The sequence below is a fragment of the Nicotiana tabacum genome, chromosome 23, assembly GCF_000715075.1.
Source record: "Nicotiana tabacum cultivar K326 chromosome 23, ASM71507v2, whole genome shotgun sequence".
NCBI classification, from domain to species: domain Eukaryota; kingdom Viridiplantae; phylum Streptophyta; class Magnoliopsida; order Solanales; family Solanaceae; genus Nicotiana; species Nicotiana tabacum.
In genome coordinates, this window is record NC_134102.1 from 58,029,181 (window position 1) to 58,042,563 (window position 13,383).

A 13,383-nucleotide genomic window follows, 5' to 3' on the forward strand; every position below is an offset into this window, starting at 1 on the left:
TTACAATGTCCCTCATGAATTGTCAAATCCCCTTTAAATATTAGGGGAGATCTACCTTTTAAGATATTATTTTATTATTATATAAAAGGCAAAAGGACGTTGGTTCCCTTTTTCCGTGATTTCTGCCATAATGACTGGTTAATTGCGAGAATTACAGACCCCTGTCGGATGAGTTGGCAAAGCTTTCTTCGAGGCCGTTGGAAAAAGGACCGGTTATGCCTTCGATAAAATCTAGGGTATATCTGATGGTTTCGGTGGCTAACTTCGACAACGCTTTGGGTTCGATCATAATCACCATGTGCTGATCTTGGCCGATGATGTTTGGCGTCAGATCGATCTTCGAGCTTGACTTCACCTGATCACAGATATTTCGACCTTGGTCTAATCGGGGAGTTCGGAAGCTCGATCGAATATCGAGCTTGATTTTACCCATATACAACCTTCCTTAGCGCTAGCGGGTACGGTTTTAGCTCGGTCTTATCATAGGCGAATTCAAATTTAAATTTGATGGTTTAACCTCTACATTCTTATTATTGAACCAGTTACGCTTTTAAAATTAGTTTCAAAATTTAACACACATTTTTTGAAATTTTAGCGATTTTACGCATGTATACTCCATGTGAAAAATATTTGATTAAGTTAAACCCATTAATTTAATGCTACCTTTGCCACAACTCGTTATATTCTAGCATCGGTTATCCGAGTAGAACGCATGACATAACATATGGAGTAATATTAACAAGGTAAGTTTTGAATCTTAATTTTGTTTAATTTAAATTTTTCTAGTTGCATAACTAAAAAGTTACAAATTTAGTGTTACGAGCAATAAAGGTCAATTGTGTGTTATCAATTTAGTGTTAATTCTTCTGCAAATAGAGGGGGAAACAGTCATTTTGCATTTCTTCTAAATCGCTAAGACAAGGAAGCACGTTATAAAGATGGAATCGGAAATCCTAACTAAGATCCACTAGATTTTGTGGGATTCTCAATTCCAGGTAAAACTTGTCTAGCTTTTAGCATTTCACTAAAAAGAAACGTGATTTCAAGTACTAGATCATATTGGTGAGCATGTTGATTACTCATCATGATTGGAATTCGAAAAAGGAAATAATTTGAAAAAGGAATTAATTTGTATAATCTTAGTAGCTAACGAGAGGATAAGAGATGAAAAGTGCATATCCTACTCCATCCATTTACAAGAATTTCTAATCAAGTACTCTCTCTCCGTTAACTTTTAGTTATGAAGTATTTTTAAAATAATTTTTTATTTTTAATCACTTTTCGCATATCAAGAAAAAAAAATATTTTTTCTATTTTGCCTTTAACATTAATTACTCATTCCAAATCAAAGGGTCAAATATACCCATCTATCTACTTTCATATATTGTCTACATTTAACATCCGTTATACTATCGGGCCAAATTTATCCATACCGTTATACTATCGAGCAAAATTTACCCCTACAATCAGCAAACTTTAAAAAATTACCCCGTACTCCGCAGGTGACCCAGAATCTCCCAAATCATTTTAATTAAGATACTGATTCTTCTTCTTGGTCCACTATTTTCGAAATAATTGGCATTCACCTACTTTCTGAATTGGAAAAAAAAAAATAAGAGAAAAATATTAAATAATACAATTGTTATTAAATAGAGTATAGTAAATTGAAAAATCTAAATTAGGTAGCTTTTCTAAATTCTAAAAGTATTTACAACATCCCAATTTTAATGAATTTGTTGCACCAAATGTATGGAGACTTTGCAATTATTAGTGATTGAAGTTGAAGTTCCTCGTAGACTTTACATTGTCGAATTCAACTTTGATTTAATCAAATGTCTACACATTGTGTACTCTTAAGTTAATCAATCTAACTCTATACTAATCAGGCAATGACAAAATATATTTGAATATACATGTACATACATGATGATCAGTTGCAATACAAAATAAATGAAACACTGAATTCTACTGTATGTATATGATTCAAAAATAAATAAAATTTTAAACCAATTTCAAACCCATTATTACAAGAAGAGAAGTGGGTGCATTGGTAATTAAAAACAAATTATGAATAATTTGTAGTCTAGTAACTTTAGCAATTTCTAAAAACAATGAAGCAAGAAGAACAACAAGTGATTTAAATAAAAAGAATTTGGGAGACTTAGGATTACTTAACGATCAAGGGGTAATTTTTAAATGTTTGTTGATGATAAGGGTAAATTTAGCCAGATAGTATAACGGTAGGGGTAAATTTGACCGGAGGTTAAATGTACACAATATTCAAAAGTAGAGGGGTATATTTGACCCTTTTCCCTTTTCCAAATCAATTAAGACTACACCCATTAATATGGGTATCATGATAAATTATACACTTTATTTATTACTCTCTCCATTCACTTTTACTTGTTCACTAAACTAAAAATGCATTCACTTTTACTTGTCCATTTTAGCAAATCAAGAGAAAGACAATCTTTTTTTCTTGTTTTACCCTTATAACTACTTATTCCCCAAATTATTTCCCAAGACTTTTTGAAATGCTATCATTATTAGGAGTTATATAGTAAAATAGATACTACAATTATTATTTCTTAAGGGACATGAAAAGTACAAAGTGGACAAGTAAAAGTGAACGGGGGAATTATTTCTTAAGGGGTGTGCAAAGTCAACAGTGGACAAGTAAAGTGAACGGAGAAAGTAATTCCTAAAAGAAGTTACAAAGTTAAAACAAATACTCAACCAAATGTCACCTAAGCGACCATGAAAATGGCTTTCTGGAAATCAGCCATGCTTTTTACCTCAGCTAGTACAAATCAACTACATACCAAAAGGAAAAATATTGAAGTGGGGAAAGGTGGGGGGGTTGGGGGGGGGGGGGTGGAGGAAAATAAGCTCAAGTCGAGAACTCAAGAAACACCTATACTCTGCCTCTGTTAGCATCGCGAATATATTGCCAACTCTATTGTAGGGAATGAAGAAAGTCAAATATCGTTGGCAATGTCATGTCAACTAAGGAAGCATTTTTCACAGTGATTTTGGCCAGCCCATATTTGCAAACATAGACATACCATGCATAGGTTGGCCAGCATTACCAAAGGGTCCTGGTTCATGGTGGAAAGGACTATTGCCATTTTCATCAGATGAGTCACTTGAGGCACCTTGAGAAGGAGGGCTCGTTTCTGTGACTGGAGCACCAAAATTCAACATATTGGATGGTGGTGTCGAAGATGGTGCCTTAGACTTTGGCTTTTTCCCTTCTGCAATGAAGCTACCTACAATTACCTGGTCATGAACTTAAAAAACAGTTATTAATGACATATAGTCCACTCACACATGAGGGGAGGGGTACAAAGGTAGATAGAACAGCACCTGCACGGGCGTGGCAGCCATAAGCATTCCTGCAACTCCACCACCCAATACTCTACCATCTGAACCAGCCAGCGACACACTTAGACCACTTGCTCTGCTGCTGTCATTACTTTCCGACCGCAGGAAGGAACCTGACAAGGAGATGATTTCAAATCGGCCCTGCATATTAAAATATATCATGAGATTACTTGTTGAGAATAATATACATATATCATATGAGATTATTAGTATAGGTAATATACTAAATAATTCTGTGTATTACAAGCCAACAACCTAACTCATCCGATGCCACTCACAATCAGGTTAGCAACACCATGTTCTAGAAAAGTACATTGATCAATTAAGATTCCATTTAAGCTCCACATGATCATATGCACAAAGTAAGCGAAAAATTCACTAATGGTCATTCAAGTTACGCTTTGCGTTTTATGTCACTTAAAAATCATTTTTCTAAAGCCTAGTTAAAATAAATATAAATGTGGCCGGAAGATGCAAATTTTGGCACGAAATCTGATGCGGCTATCCTAATCCTCTAATTAATTTAATAAAATTGATGGAATGTGTTAATCCATTTTAACATAAACCCTTAACCGACCCATACCTACTCACCAAATGGGTCAATAACCCATTTAACCCATATTCACAAATGGGTAAATATAAAAGTTAACTACCCCACCATTTTCCACAATACTTATCCATTCTCTTTCACTTTCTATCCTTTGGCGATTTAAGGCTCCAAAACACAAAGTTTCTGAAGAACTTTTGTGTAAAAGGATGGAATCCTCTTTCGTGAAAAGAAATAATTTAGATGACACACTTTCCTTATTAGTCCGTTCCAAAAAGAATGACACATTTCTACAATTGAAAATAATTTAACTTTAAACTCTTCATTTTACCCATCTTTCCTTTAATGAAAAGCTTTTATAACCACACAAATGTCATGGCTCCACAAAACTTTTACCCCTTAAACTTTTAAGACCACAAATTTCAAAAGTCTTTTTTTTTCCTTAAACTTCGTGCCAAATCAAACTACCTCATCTAAATTAAAACAGAGAGAGTAATATTTTTCTTGTTGTTCTTGTTTGTTTATGTCTAAACACAAATGATCCTTTTTCTGCATTGTTCCGAATGGCAAATTTAAGCAAGCCAAGTATAACCATAATTTAAGAGCTATGCACAAAAGAACCAATCAGCCGTGGAAACAGCCTCTTGTAGGAATGCAGGGTAAGGCTGCGTACGATAGACCTTTGTGGTCCGGCCCTTACTCGGACCCCGCGCAGAGCGGGAGCTTAGTGCACCAGGCTGCCCTTTTTGCACAACAGAACCAATCAACTGAAGCTCACTTGCGATCAGCTAAATTAGCTCATTCAAATATATATCTAAGCAGGTCAAGTTCGACTGCAACTTTAAAGCTCTCTAAGCATCAAAAATAAAACTTGACTAGCTCTATTTCATGCTTTTACCTCTCAATGGCTTCGCCTAACTGGGCTTAACAGAACCTCGAGCAAATAAAAAAAATTATAAGGGAACCGCAAGCAAATAATGATTCTTAAAGAAATGATTGGCGCTAAATAAACCTTGTTTGCACTATGGAAATTATTACCTATGGTTAGAAAACACAAGTATGCCCAGGGGAGAAAACCTACCCATAAATATCCTGACCCATGCTGTTTGATTATAAAATATTTAAGTTTTAATTATATGCTCATCATAAACTATTAAATCTCCTATTTTCAAGGCCAGTTTCTGTAAGCCTGCAATCGAACAAAGCGAATTGCTTTTTTTACAGTCTAACCAACTGTTAGCCTGGAAAGTAATGTTGCAAGGACTGAAGGACGCAGATAGCAAATTAAACACTATAGTGACATAGTAATCTCCGCCACCCCTTACTATCACTTTAACGTAGTCAGTCCTAGTTATCTACTAAGGAAAGGTTTGCCTAAGTTTTGCAAGAGAATTAAAAAGATGCTTTAGGGAAGAGATTTATCAATCTCCTTAAAGAAAGCGACCTAAGAGAGTGGATCCAATTTTAAGACAATCCTTCAGACAGAACTTAAGAAAGCGATCTTTTTATGGCATAAAATGCACCTTTATCTTTCCATCATTGGCAAGGTTAAATAGATAGCTAATTCTAGCAACCAAAATTGTATCAATGGTTACTACTCTCCATTGCAGTCAAGGTCAATTGAAATAAGACCTATCTCAAATATCAAACAAATGAAGACAATAGAAATGTCAAAGTCAAACAAATTGACAACAGGAAACAGAAAAGAATTTTGATCTTCATTCTCAATGGCTAATTCCGTATTGCAAAGCTGAGGTCATGTCCTATATATAGTCCAAGTTGTTTTCCAACTCAAAGAAGATGAGCAACGTTTCACGGCTGAGATAAAAAGATCAAATAGATCTCAGAATAAAACTAAAGTACTGTTCAATAACAGTTTTGCTTTTTGCCCACAAATAACTAGGCCACTCAAGAAACAAATCTATAAGCATTATTGCATTTATGAGTGTACTACCATCCATTGAAGACTTTCCAGTGTTTCAACCCATTTAAACCACATCCATCACACAAACTTGCGCATGAAAAGCAAGGACTAGGTCTAACACGAAATAGAAGAAAGAGGAAAGATTGAATTAAAAAGCAGATAAAAAGAGATGTGGTTTCTATTACCAAACACTTCTATAGTTAAACTCCGTATTTGTTATCAATCCACCTGACAGATATGTGCTCAAAAATGTACAGGGACACAAATCAAGATTCTCAGGGTAACTAATGTGTTTCATACAAACCTCTAATCAGTAATCAGGCAATAACAAGGACCAAAAAATGGTATCAGTTCACAATAGTTTTTTAACAATCATTTAAAAGAGGATTCAATTAAACAAACTAATAAACTTAGCAAGGACTACAGGAAATATTCCAAACTATGCTACGTCAAGAGTCAATTTTTCAAGAAGTATTAAAAATGTTAGGTGAAAGTTTGTATATAAGATGGAAAAGCAGATACTTTAGAACAGGCTCCCATTAACTCCGGTGCACAGGCACGATAGGTAAAACTATATGAACTAAGATAATGAAACAGAAATTGTCTTAAAGGCAAATGCATACAAACCTCGTAGGACACAGTGCCACCTCCCATTGCTGGTTGGCGAAGGGTGACGTTACAGATGGCTCCATTTGCAGATAGTATACAAACTGTACGTGGCCCCTGCTGGGAGAAGGCGATTATTTTTGATGCTATGTCCTGAAGACGAGGAAACAGATTCGCATCATATTGAACAGCCAACTGAAGATTCACAGGACTAGGAATTTATTAGAAGTCAATTTTAACAAAGACAGATAAAGCTAGAAAACAAAGGCTTCAAACTGCATCAGTGTTCTGCAAAACCGTAACAAAAAAAATAAAAAATAAAAAAACACCCCACCACCAAGCCCTTTAGTAGATACAAATCTATGAACCATGGGCAGCAAAAATTAAAGATGTACATCTACCAAAGGTGCACCTTCTCAAAAGATATGTCTAAAACGGTAAAACCTATCCAATTCTTTTGATTTTGCAGCATACAAACCAAGGTGCAACAATTTTGCATAAATCTAGATAGGCACATGCAATCTATCTGTTAAAAGCCACCCATTCAAAAGTCTAATCAAATGCTGAAAAGTATACCCTACCATTTTCGTAATACTAATTCACAATTAAAATAGTTGAGATCTCCCAAACAACATGTATATCAAAAAGAACAAAGTAACTTCTAGTAACAAGTTAGAGTCAAGGATACGAACCTTGGCCAAAATAAATAAAAATGCTATATAAACTAAGTAATTTTCGCAAATTATAAAAACGGACTGAATAAGCAAACGAAGATTGACATACTTGAACCTTACCACTGCAACCGGTCAACTGAACTCTTAAACTGGTCATATACAATGTCAACCACCAATGACGTCGAAACAACATGCTGGAAACCCTACTTATTTCCACAACCAAAACAAGAAGTTCTATACACAATATTCTTTACAGAATGAGATAAAATACAACAACAACAACAAGGACTACAGGATTAAGCATAAATTAGTTCGTTATTTCCAAATCCATACTTCCCCAAAAACGAAAAAATAAACTAATTAATTTACCCAGCCACTTCCTGGTGCAATATTTACACCTCTTGCGTTCCCAAGACACCAGTGTGAAAAGCCTACCTTCCCAATGCCCAGGATACCTCTCAAAGCACTCCAGCTGGTGGCAAAGATCATCGATCTCCAACCATAAGGTTAGGGTTCAAATGATAATGTAATGTAAATTGATTAATTCCAAATAACAAGGACTACAGGATTAAGCATAAATTAGTTCGTTATTTCCAAATCCATACTTCCCCAAAAACGAAAAAATAAACTAATTAATTTCCCCAACCACTTCCTGGTGCAATATTTACACCTCTTGCGTTCCCAAGACACCAGTGTGAAAAGCCTACCTTCCCAATGCCCAGGATACCTCTCAAAGCACTCCAGCTGGTGGCAAAGATCATCGATCTCCAACCATAATGTTAGGGTTCAAATGACCAAGGGAGCAAAAGCACACCAGGTAGGGGGATTTGGTAGTAGAATTACTACACCTTAGGGGTGAGTAACCTTCAAGCCAGAAGATACGTAACAATGCCTCAATCCCAAACAAATTGTGATCGCTAGAGTAAAAAGAATTAAGGTGTCACATTTGAGTTAAGATTTTGTCTTTTTACTGATTACCTGTTTTGTTAACATACAGGTTTGACCAGGAACGGAAAAAGATTGAAGCATTTGTCGGATCAAAAGCTGGTATTCAGGTAATATCAGGTTAACCTAGCACATGCACATCTTATTATACTGACCGGTTACTGCCATTGAGTTAACTATCTTTTTTTATAAGGGGCTATATGAAACATCATTGTCCATGTCACTCCATTTAAACTAACAGTCCAATATTATATAATATAATTTAAGAAAAAGCACTAGAAGTTCTTTATAATCTCTACCGCATATATAAATCTCTGACAAGATGACAAGACTCCTGGAAACATTGGTCCTAAAGTAAACAAGAGATCATGAATAAAACTTAATCCCAACTTATTTGTATCGCCTATCTGGATCTTTTTCCCCTTCCTTCAACAATGCAAAATTTAAGTTAATTCATAATACCAGGAAGATTTCTTATATTAAAGTTCTACTATATTATTCATAATCACTATCATATCCATCCATATCATCTCCTTGATGGTTCTTATATATATTGTTGCATGAAATAGCCATCTAGTCTCGTAGAAAAAAGACAAAACATAGGTCAGCTCCTGTGGGCACGTGACGCGCATGCCTTAGCGTCATTGTGCCTACAATAAGTGCCAAGCCAATGTTTATAAAAGCAAAAATCGTGAAAAAGCGACAAGCCTCATGGGGCTTGAAGCAAAAAAGCGAGAAGTAAAACGCACTCTTCTTTGAATTGAAGCACACAACTTACAGAAAATTAAAGAATGCAAAATAATATGAACTTAGAAATATAATACTCCCTCCGGTCCATAATAAGTGACTTTTTTACCTTTGGCACATCCATTAAGAAAATACTAACTCCTAGAAAAAAATAGGTATTGTGACTAAACTACCCTCAATTAAAATTTGCGTAAGTAGTTATAGTAGCACTTACCGTAGCTCTATTATACTCCAACTTAAAGTGGCACTTAGCGAAGCAACAAATAAACCTTTAAACTCAGCGGTGGATCCAGTATTTAAACCCAATGGGTTCAACTTTTATGGTTTTTAGCGTTGAATCCATTATATTTTTAAAGTTATGGGTTCATATCTACTACTTTTGCAATTTTGATGAATTTTTACATACAAATTTTTATTCCGCGTCGAAAGTTATGGGTTCAGTTGAACCCATCCCCAGAACACTACATCCGCCTATGTTTAAACTTCTCTTCTCAAGTCATTTCTCAACACATAAATCTAATTATATTAATGGCAATCAGCCTGAGAATGTGATAAAAATGTGAGGAAGTTATTCTCACACTTAGCGCACATCAATTGCTGAACCTATTTAGTGTTATCATTAAAAATTGGAGTAGGTTAAGAAACATTCTAGGGATAAGTAAATAAGGATAAATTTGGAAAAATAAAGTGAATTCTTTCTTGATTATTATGTAAAAGGACACTTGTTTTAGACCAAAATTAAAAGGTAAAAAAGTCACTTATTATGGACCGGAGTAAGTAATGAAATTGCAAGTAAAATAATTAACTTTAGCATCAAAATACAATGATGTCGATCGATATTAGTTCAACTTCTCAACGTTGAGATTCGAATAACCAGTTGCTTCTCCTTTGGGTTACCTTGAGAGTCATTGTCTGAAGCGCACATCTCTATCAAGCGCAAGGATTCACCTATAAAGCGCTACCCTCGCTTCAGATGACAAAGCTATGACTCATAACAACAATGTGCCAACTAAACAAGGTAACCACTCAGCTTGCTCTACACCTAGGTTCAGGGCTTAAGCACGTCTCAAATGATATTGTGAGCTCCATGGCCAATCCTAGATCTAAAAGTCCCAAGATGAATCCCGCCAACCCTTTGGATCAAGGATATCATTCAAGGAGGAGCAACTAAATTACTTCTCATGTTACACTGATATGACTACATCCCTCTTGAGCTCGTGTGCAGCAAAATCGTTGACTTTCACCAATGAAATCTTCAAATCGTAGCAACAGTTACATAAATGCATACATTCTCTATGCTATAAAAATCTCCAACAAGATTGTTGGTCATTTTTGTCTCATTTGCATCTCAAAGGAGACAGAAATGCGACTTTCCTTTCAGTCAATTCGGGGAGTTTGCAATTTCACCAAAAACAGATGCTTCTGTACCAAGAATTCACTCTCTCCAAAAATATTTGTCGCAAAGTCATTATAATGCAAAAACACAGTGTAAAACATGCATATAACAGTGTAGATAGACACCTCCTAACACGTTCAGTAGGTTAATGAGCATGTTTTGTAAAAACAACATAACATACTTACCAAAAAAGAAAATAAAAAACAAATGAACAAATTATACCTCCCCAACATTCACTGTGATCACATGGGGCGTAAAGCCGACTCCAGCTGCACCTGTCAACCATCAAGAATCCCAAGAATCACTTACTGCAAGCAAACTGAATTGTAGAAAGAAGTTCAAGAAACCGAAAAAGGCAGTATTTTTTTTCTTTTTTACAAACAAGTAAAAACTCAAATTACAACAGCAATAATATACTGTATATATACCTAAAGCATCAAGCTGTTTTTTTGAAGAACTAGGAGGCCTTCCTCGGGCCTTTTTGGACGGGTTCTCTGAAGATGTACCCTCCACATCACCACCACCCCCAGAATCTGTATTCGTCGGCACCACAGAAGAAATAGGGGTAACAGGAGTAGGAGAGAGACCCAAAGCGATGTTACCATCAGGAGAATACTTTCTGGGTCGGCCCCTTTTCTTCCTGACAGGCTCAATGCTGAACCCAGTAGTAGCTGCCCTAGGAGATGATGCATCTGAGTAATCAAGATTGGGTTGTTGGACTGCAGAAGCAGAAGCAGTATTCACCGCTGAATTAAAGGGGAACCCAGAATTCTGTTGCTGGTTCTGGTGCTGGTGCTGCTGGTGTTGAAGCTGTTGCATCATGACAGAAGAATTGTTGTTGTTATGTGTTGGAACATTGTTGGATACAGCATAGGAGTTGGCTTGTTGCTGCTGCTGTGGGTGCTGTTGTTGTTGATGTTGTGGATGTTGATGTTGTGGGTGTTGTTGGGGTTGATGTTGTTGTTGGGGTCGTGCCATCATCATAGGATGGCCATGTGGCGGTGTATGTTGTTGTTGGTGGTGTTGGCTTTGGTGGTGTTGAGGGAAAGAATGAAGATGGGGGTGTGGGGATTGATGATGATGTTGATTTTGGTGGTGACCCGCTTGTGATTCTTGGGAATCCATGGAACACAGAATTATTCTGGTGAAAAAGGGAGTTTTCAAAAAATGTAATCGAGGGGGTGGGGGAAGGTACTGTTTCTGTGCACTGAATACCTACTACTGTGGAGTGAGAGAGTACAAAATGAGGAAAGAAAAAGAGAAGGGGAGGGGGAGGGGGGAGGGGGGGGGGGAAGATGGTGGAAACACTGAAAAGCGGAGGAGAAGTTGGACTAAGGGGGAAGACGCAGATGGGAATTTTAGGGTTTTATGGGATTTTTTTATTTTTGTGCTTGCGGATCTGTCTGGCGACTGCGTGGTCTTTGCAAACTACCACAACAAATAGTCATTTTATCAAAACTTTGCGATATAGTCCAGATTTGACCATCATTTTTCTGAGTAACTCCTTCTAAATCAGCCGTAATTGTAACAATTTATTCTCTCCACTCTAGAAAAACATCACTTGAAGACTACCGTTAGTACTCCACCACTTATATTTCCTACAACACTCACAAAAAGAAGACAAAAAATCACACTATTCGAATGATCTCTCTTGCACCTTCAGTTGTATCATTTTCCCCGATCAACATTTTACCTCTCTAATAGAAGAAAATTGATCATCAACCACTATAATTGCACATTCACTCTCACAAGATGTAACTATCCAACAGGTCATACAGTATTCTAGCATCTTGTTATGTTATTTGAGACTTTGAGTAGGTTTGTGTGATATTTTATGACTTGTGGGTATGCATAATTTGGATCACGAAGGATTCGGGAAGACTTAGGAACACTATTTTGCTATTTGGAAGATTAAAGGCTAAAAGAAGCAACTTCACCCCTCAATTTATGTATTCACGCTTTTATTCATGATTTGAAACTTCTAATAAGTTTATATGATGTATTTGAACTTGTACGTATATATTCGAATTAGAACCCGAGAAGCCAGGGAGCATTTTAGCGCCATTGCATAGAAGTTGGAACTTAAGGATTCATAAGTTTGACTTTAATCTTCGTTTTGAGTTGTTGTGTTTTGCTTTGTGTTTAGAGCCTTTGAATAAGTTCATAAAGAGATATTTGGACTTGTCGGGATGGTTTGGAGGAGACTCGAGCGACACGGGTAAATTTCAGCACGTTTTTAGCAAGTTTGAAAAAGCTTTGAGCTGCTGAAACATAACCTGCTGCATTTGGCCTCGCTTCACAAGTATATCTTCCAACATATAGCTAATTCAGGGATGATTAATAAATAAAAAGAATTGTAGGCATTTGAGTCTAGTTTTTAGAGGTGCAAATCGTTTGTCATTTAGACATTGTACAAAGAGTTAACCTTTCTACTGGAGGATGGCATTGCTATCACAACTTAACCAAAAATGTTGCAAGTTAGAGACCTGATGCGATGCATAGCGTAAGAGTGTAGGGTTAATTTTTCAGCAGATTCTTAGATTTCTTATATAAATAGCCATATTTTGTACTATGAGCTTATTTCATACAGGGAGCTCGAATTTAGGTAAATTTGGAAGAGTTTTTCATCTACGACGATGGGCTACTAATCCCAACTCGATTATATGATTATAACATGAATCTATCATCAGTTTTGCCTTAGAATCAAAGAATCATAATGATGGAAACGAGGATTTTTGACTTGAAGGAAAGAAAGTATTTTTGATTATTTCAATATTGATTTGCACTCGAATTGAGAACTGATCACGCTCAACTCTAGTCCTAAAAAGGATAAGCAGTCGCTGCAAATATAATTTGGTCTAAGAGTCCAGAGTCGAATCTCACAGACAACTAAGGCTTAGCTACATCTTTTTAATATCACTAAGTAGACAAGCTCGAACAATTTCTAAGTTATAAATATTAAGATTCTTATGTCTAACTAATTAACTAACAACTTAAAGTAGTATATTAATAATCAGAGATACTAAGGGTTGGAGACAAGATTAAGGAGATCTAAAGTTATGATTTTCCCAATTGTCAGAATCCTTCCCGCCACATCTCCTATAATTTCGCCTAAGTATTCTCTACCGATCGTGAGTAGTTCGGGTGTCGTAATTCTCTC

At 36.1% G+C, this 13,383-nt stretch overlaps 1 protein-coding gene across 2 annotated transcripts; it reads right to left on the reverse strand.

The window, feature by feature from the left end:
• Nucleotides 1-2,677: 2,677 nt before the first annotated feature.
• LOC107821720 (AT-hook motif nuclear-localized protein 10-like) lies at nucleotides 2,678-11,799 on the reverse strand. 2 transcript variants are annotated; one of them, XM_075246259.1, is made up of 5 exons: nucleotides 10,652-11,799; nucleotides 10,446-10,498; nucleotides 6,483-6,656; nucleotides 3,367-3,525; nucleotides 2,678-3,279 (listed from the first exon to the last, which is right to left on the reverse strand). In XM_075246259.1, exons 1-5 carry the CDS (start codon nucleotides 11,346-11,348, stop codon nucleotides 3,022-3,024), a joined length of 1,341 nt encoding a protein of 446 aa, XP_075102360.1. In that variant the 5' UTR covers nucleotides 11,349-11,799; the 3' UTR covers nucleotides 2,678-3,021. The 2 variants fall into 2 exon arrangements, with proteins under 2 accessions (XP_075102360.1, XP_016503656.2); XM_016648170.2 differs by having other exon boundaries at nucleotides 6,483-6,614; nucleotides 10,652-11,787.
• Between the last annotated feature and the right edge of the window lie 1,584 nt (nucleotides 11,800-13,383).

What these genes read in the sequence shown, in the direction of transcription:
- LOC107821720 (XM_075246259.1), bottom strand. Translation starts at nt 11,348, where the DNA reads ATGGATTCCCAAGAATCACAAGCGGGTCACCACCAAAATCAACATCAT. An exon ending in TCACAGTGAATGTTGGGGAG is followed by an intron (nt 6,657 to 10,445) that starts GTATAATTTGTT and finishes GTGAATCTTCAG; the next exon opens with TTGGCTGTTCAATATGATGC. An exon ending in GTGGCACTGTGTCCTACGAG is followed by an intron (nt 3,526 to 6,482) that starts GTTTGTATGCAT and finishes TTTAATATGCAG; the next exon opens with GGCCGATTTGAAATCATCTC.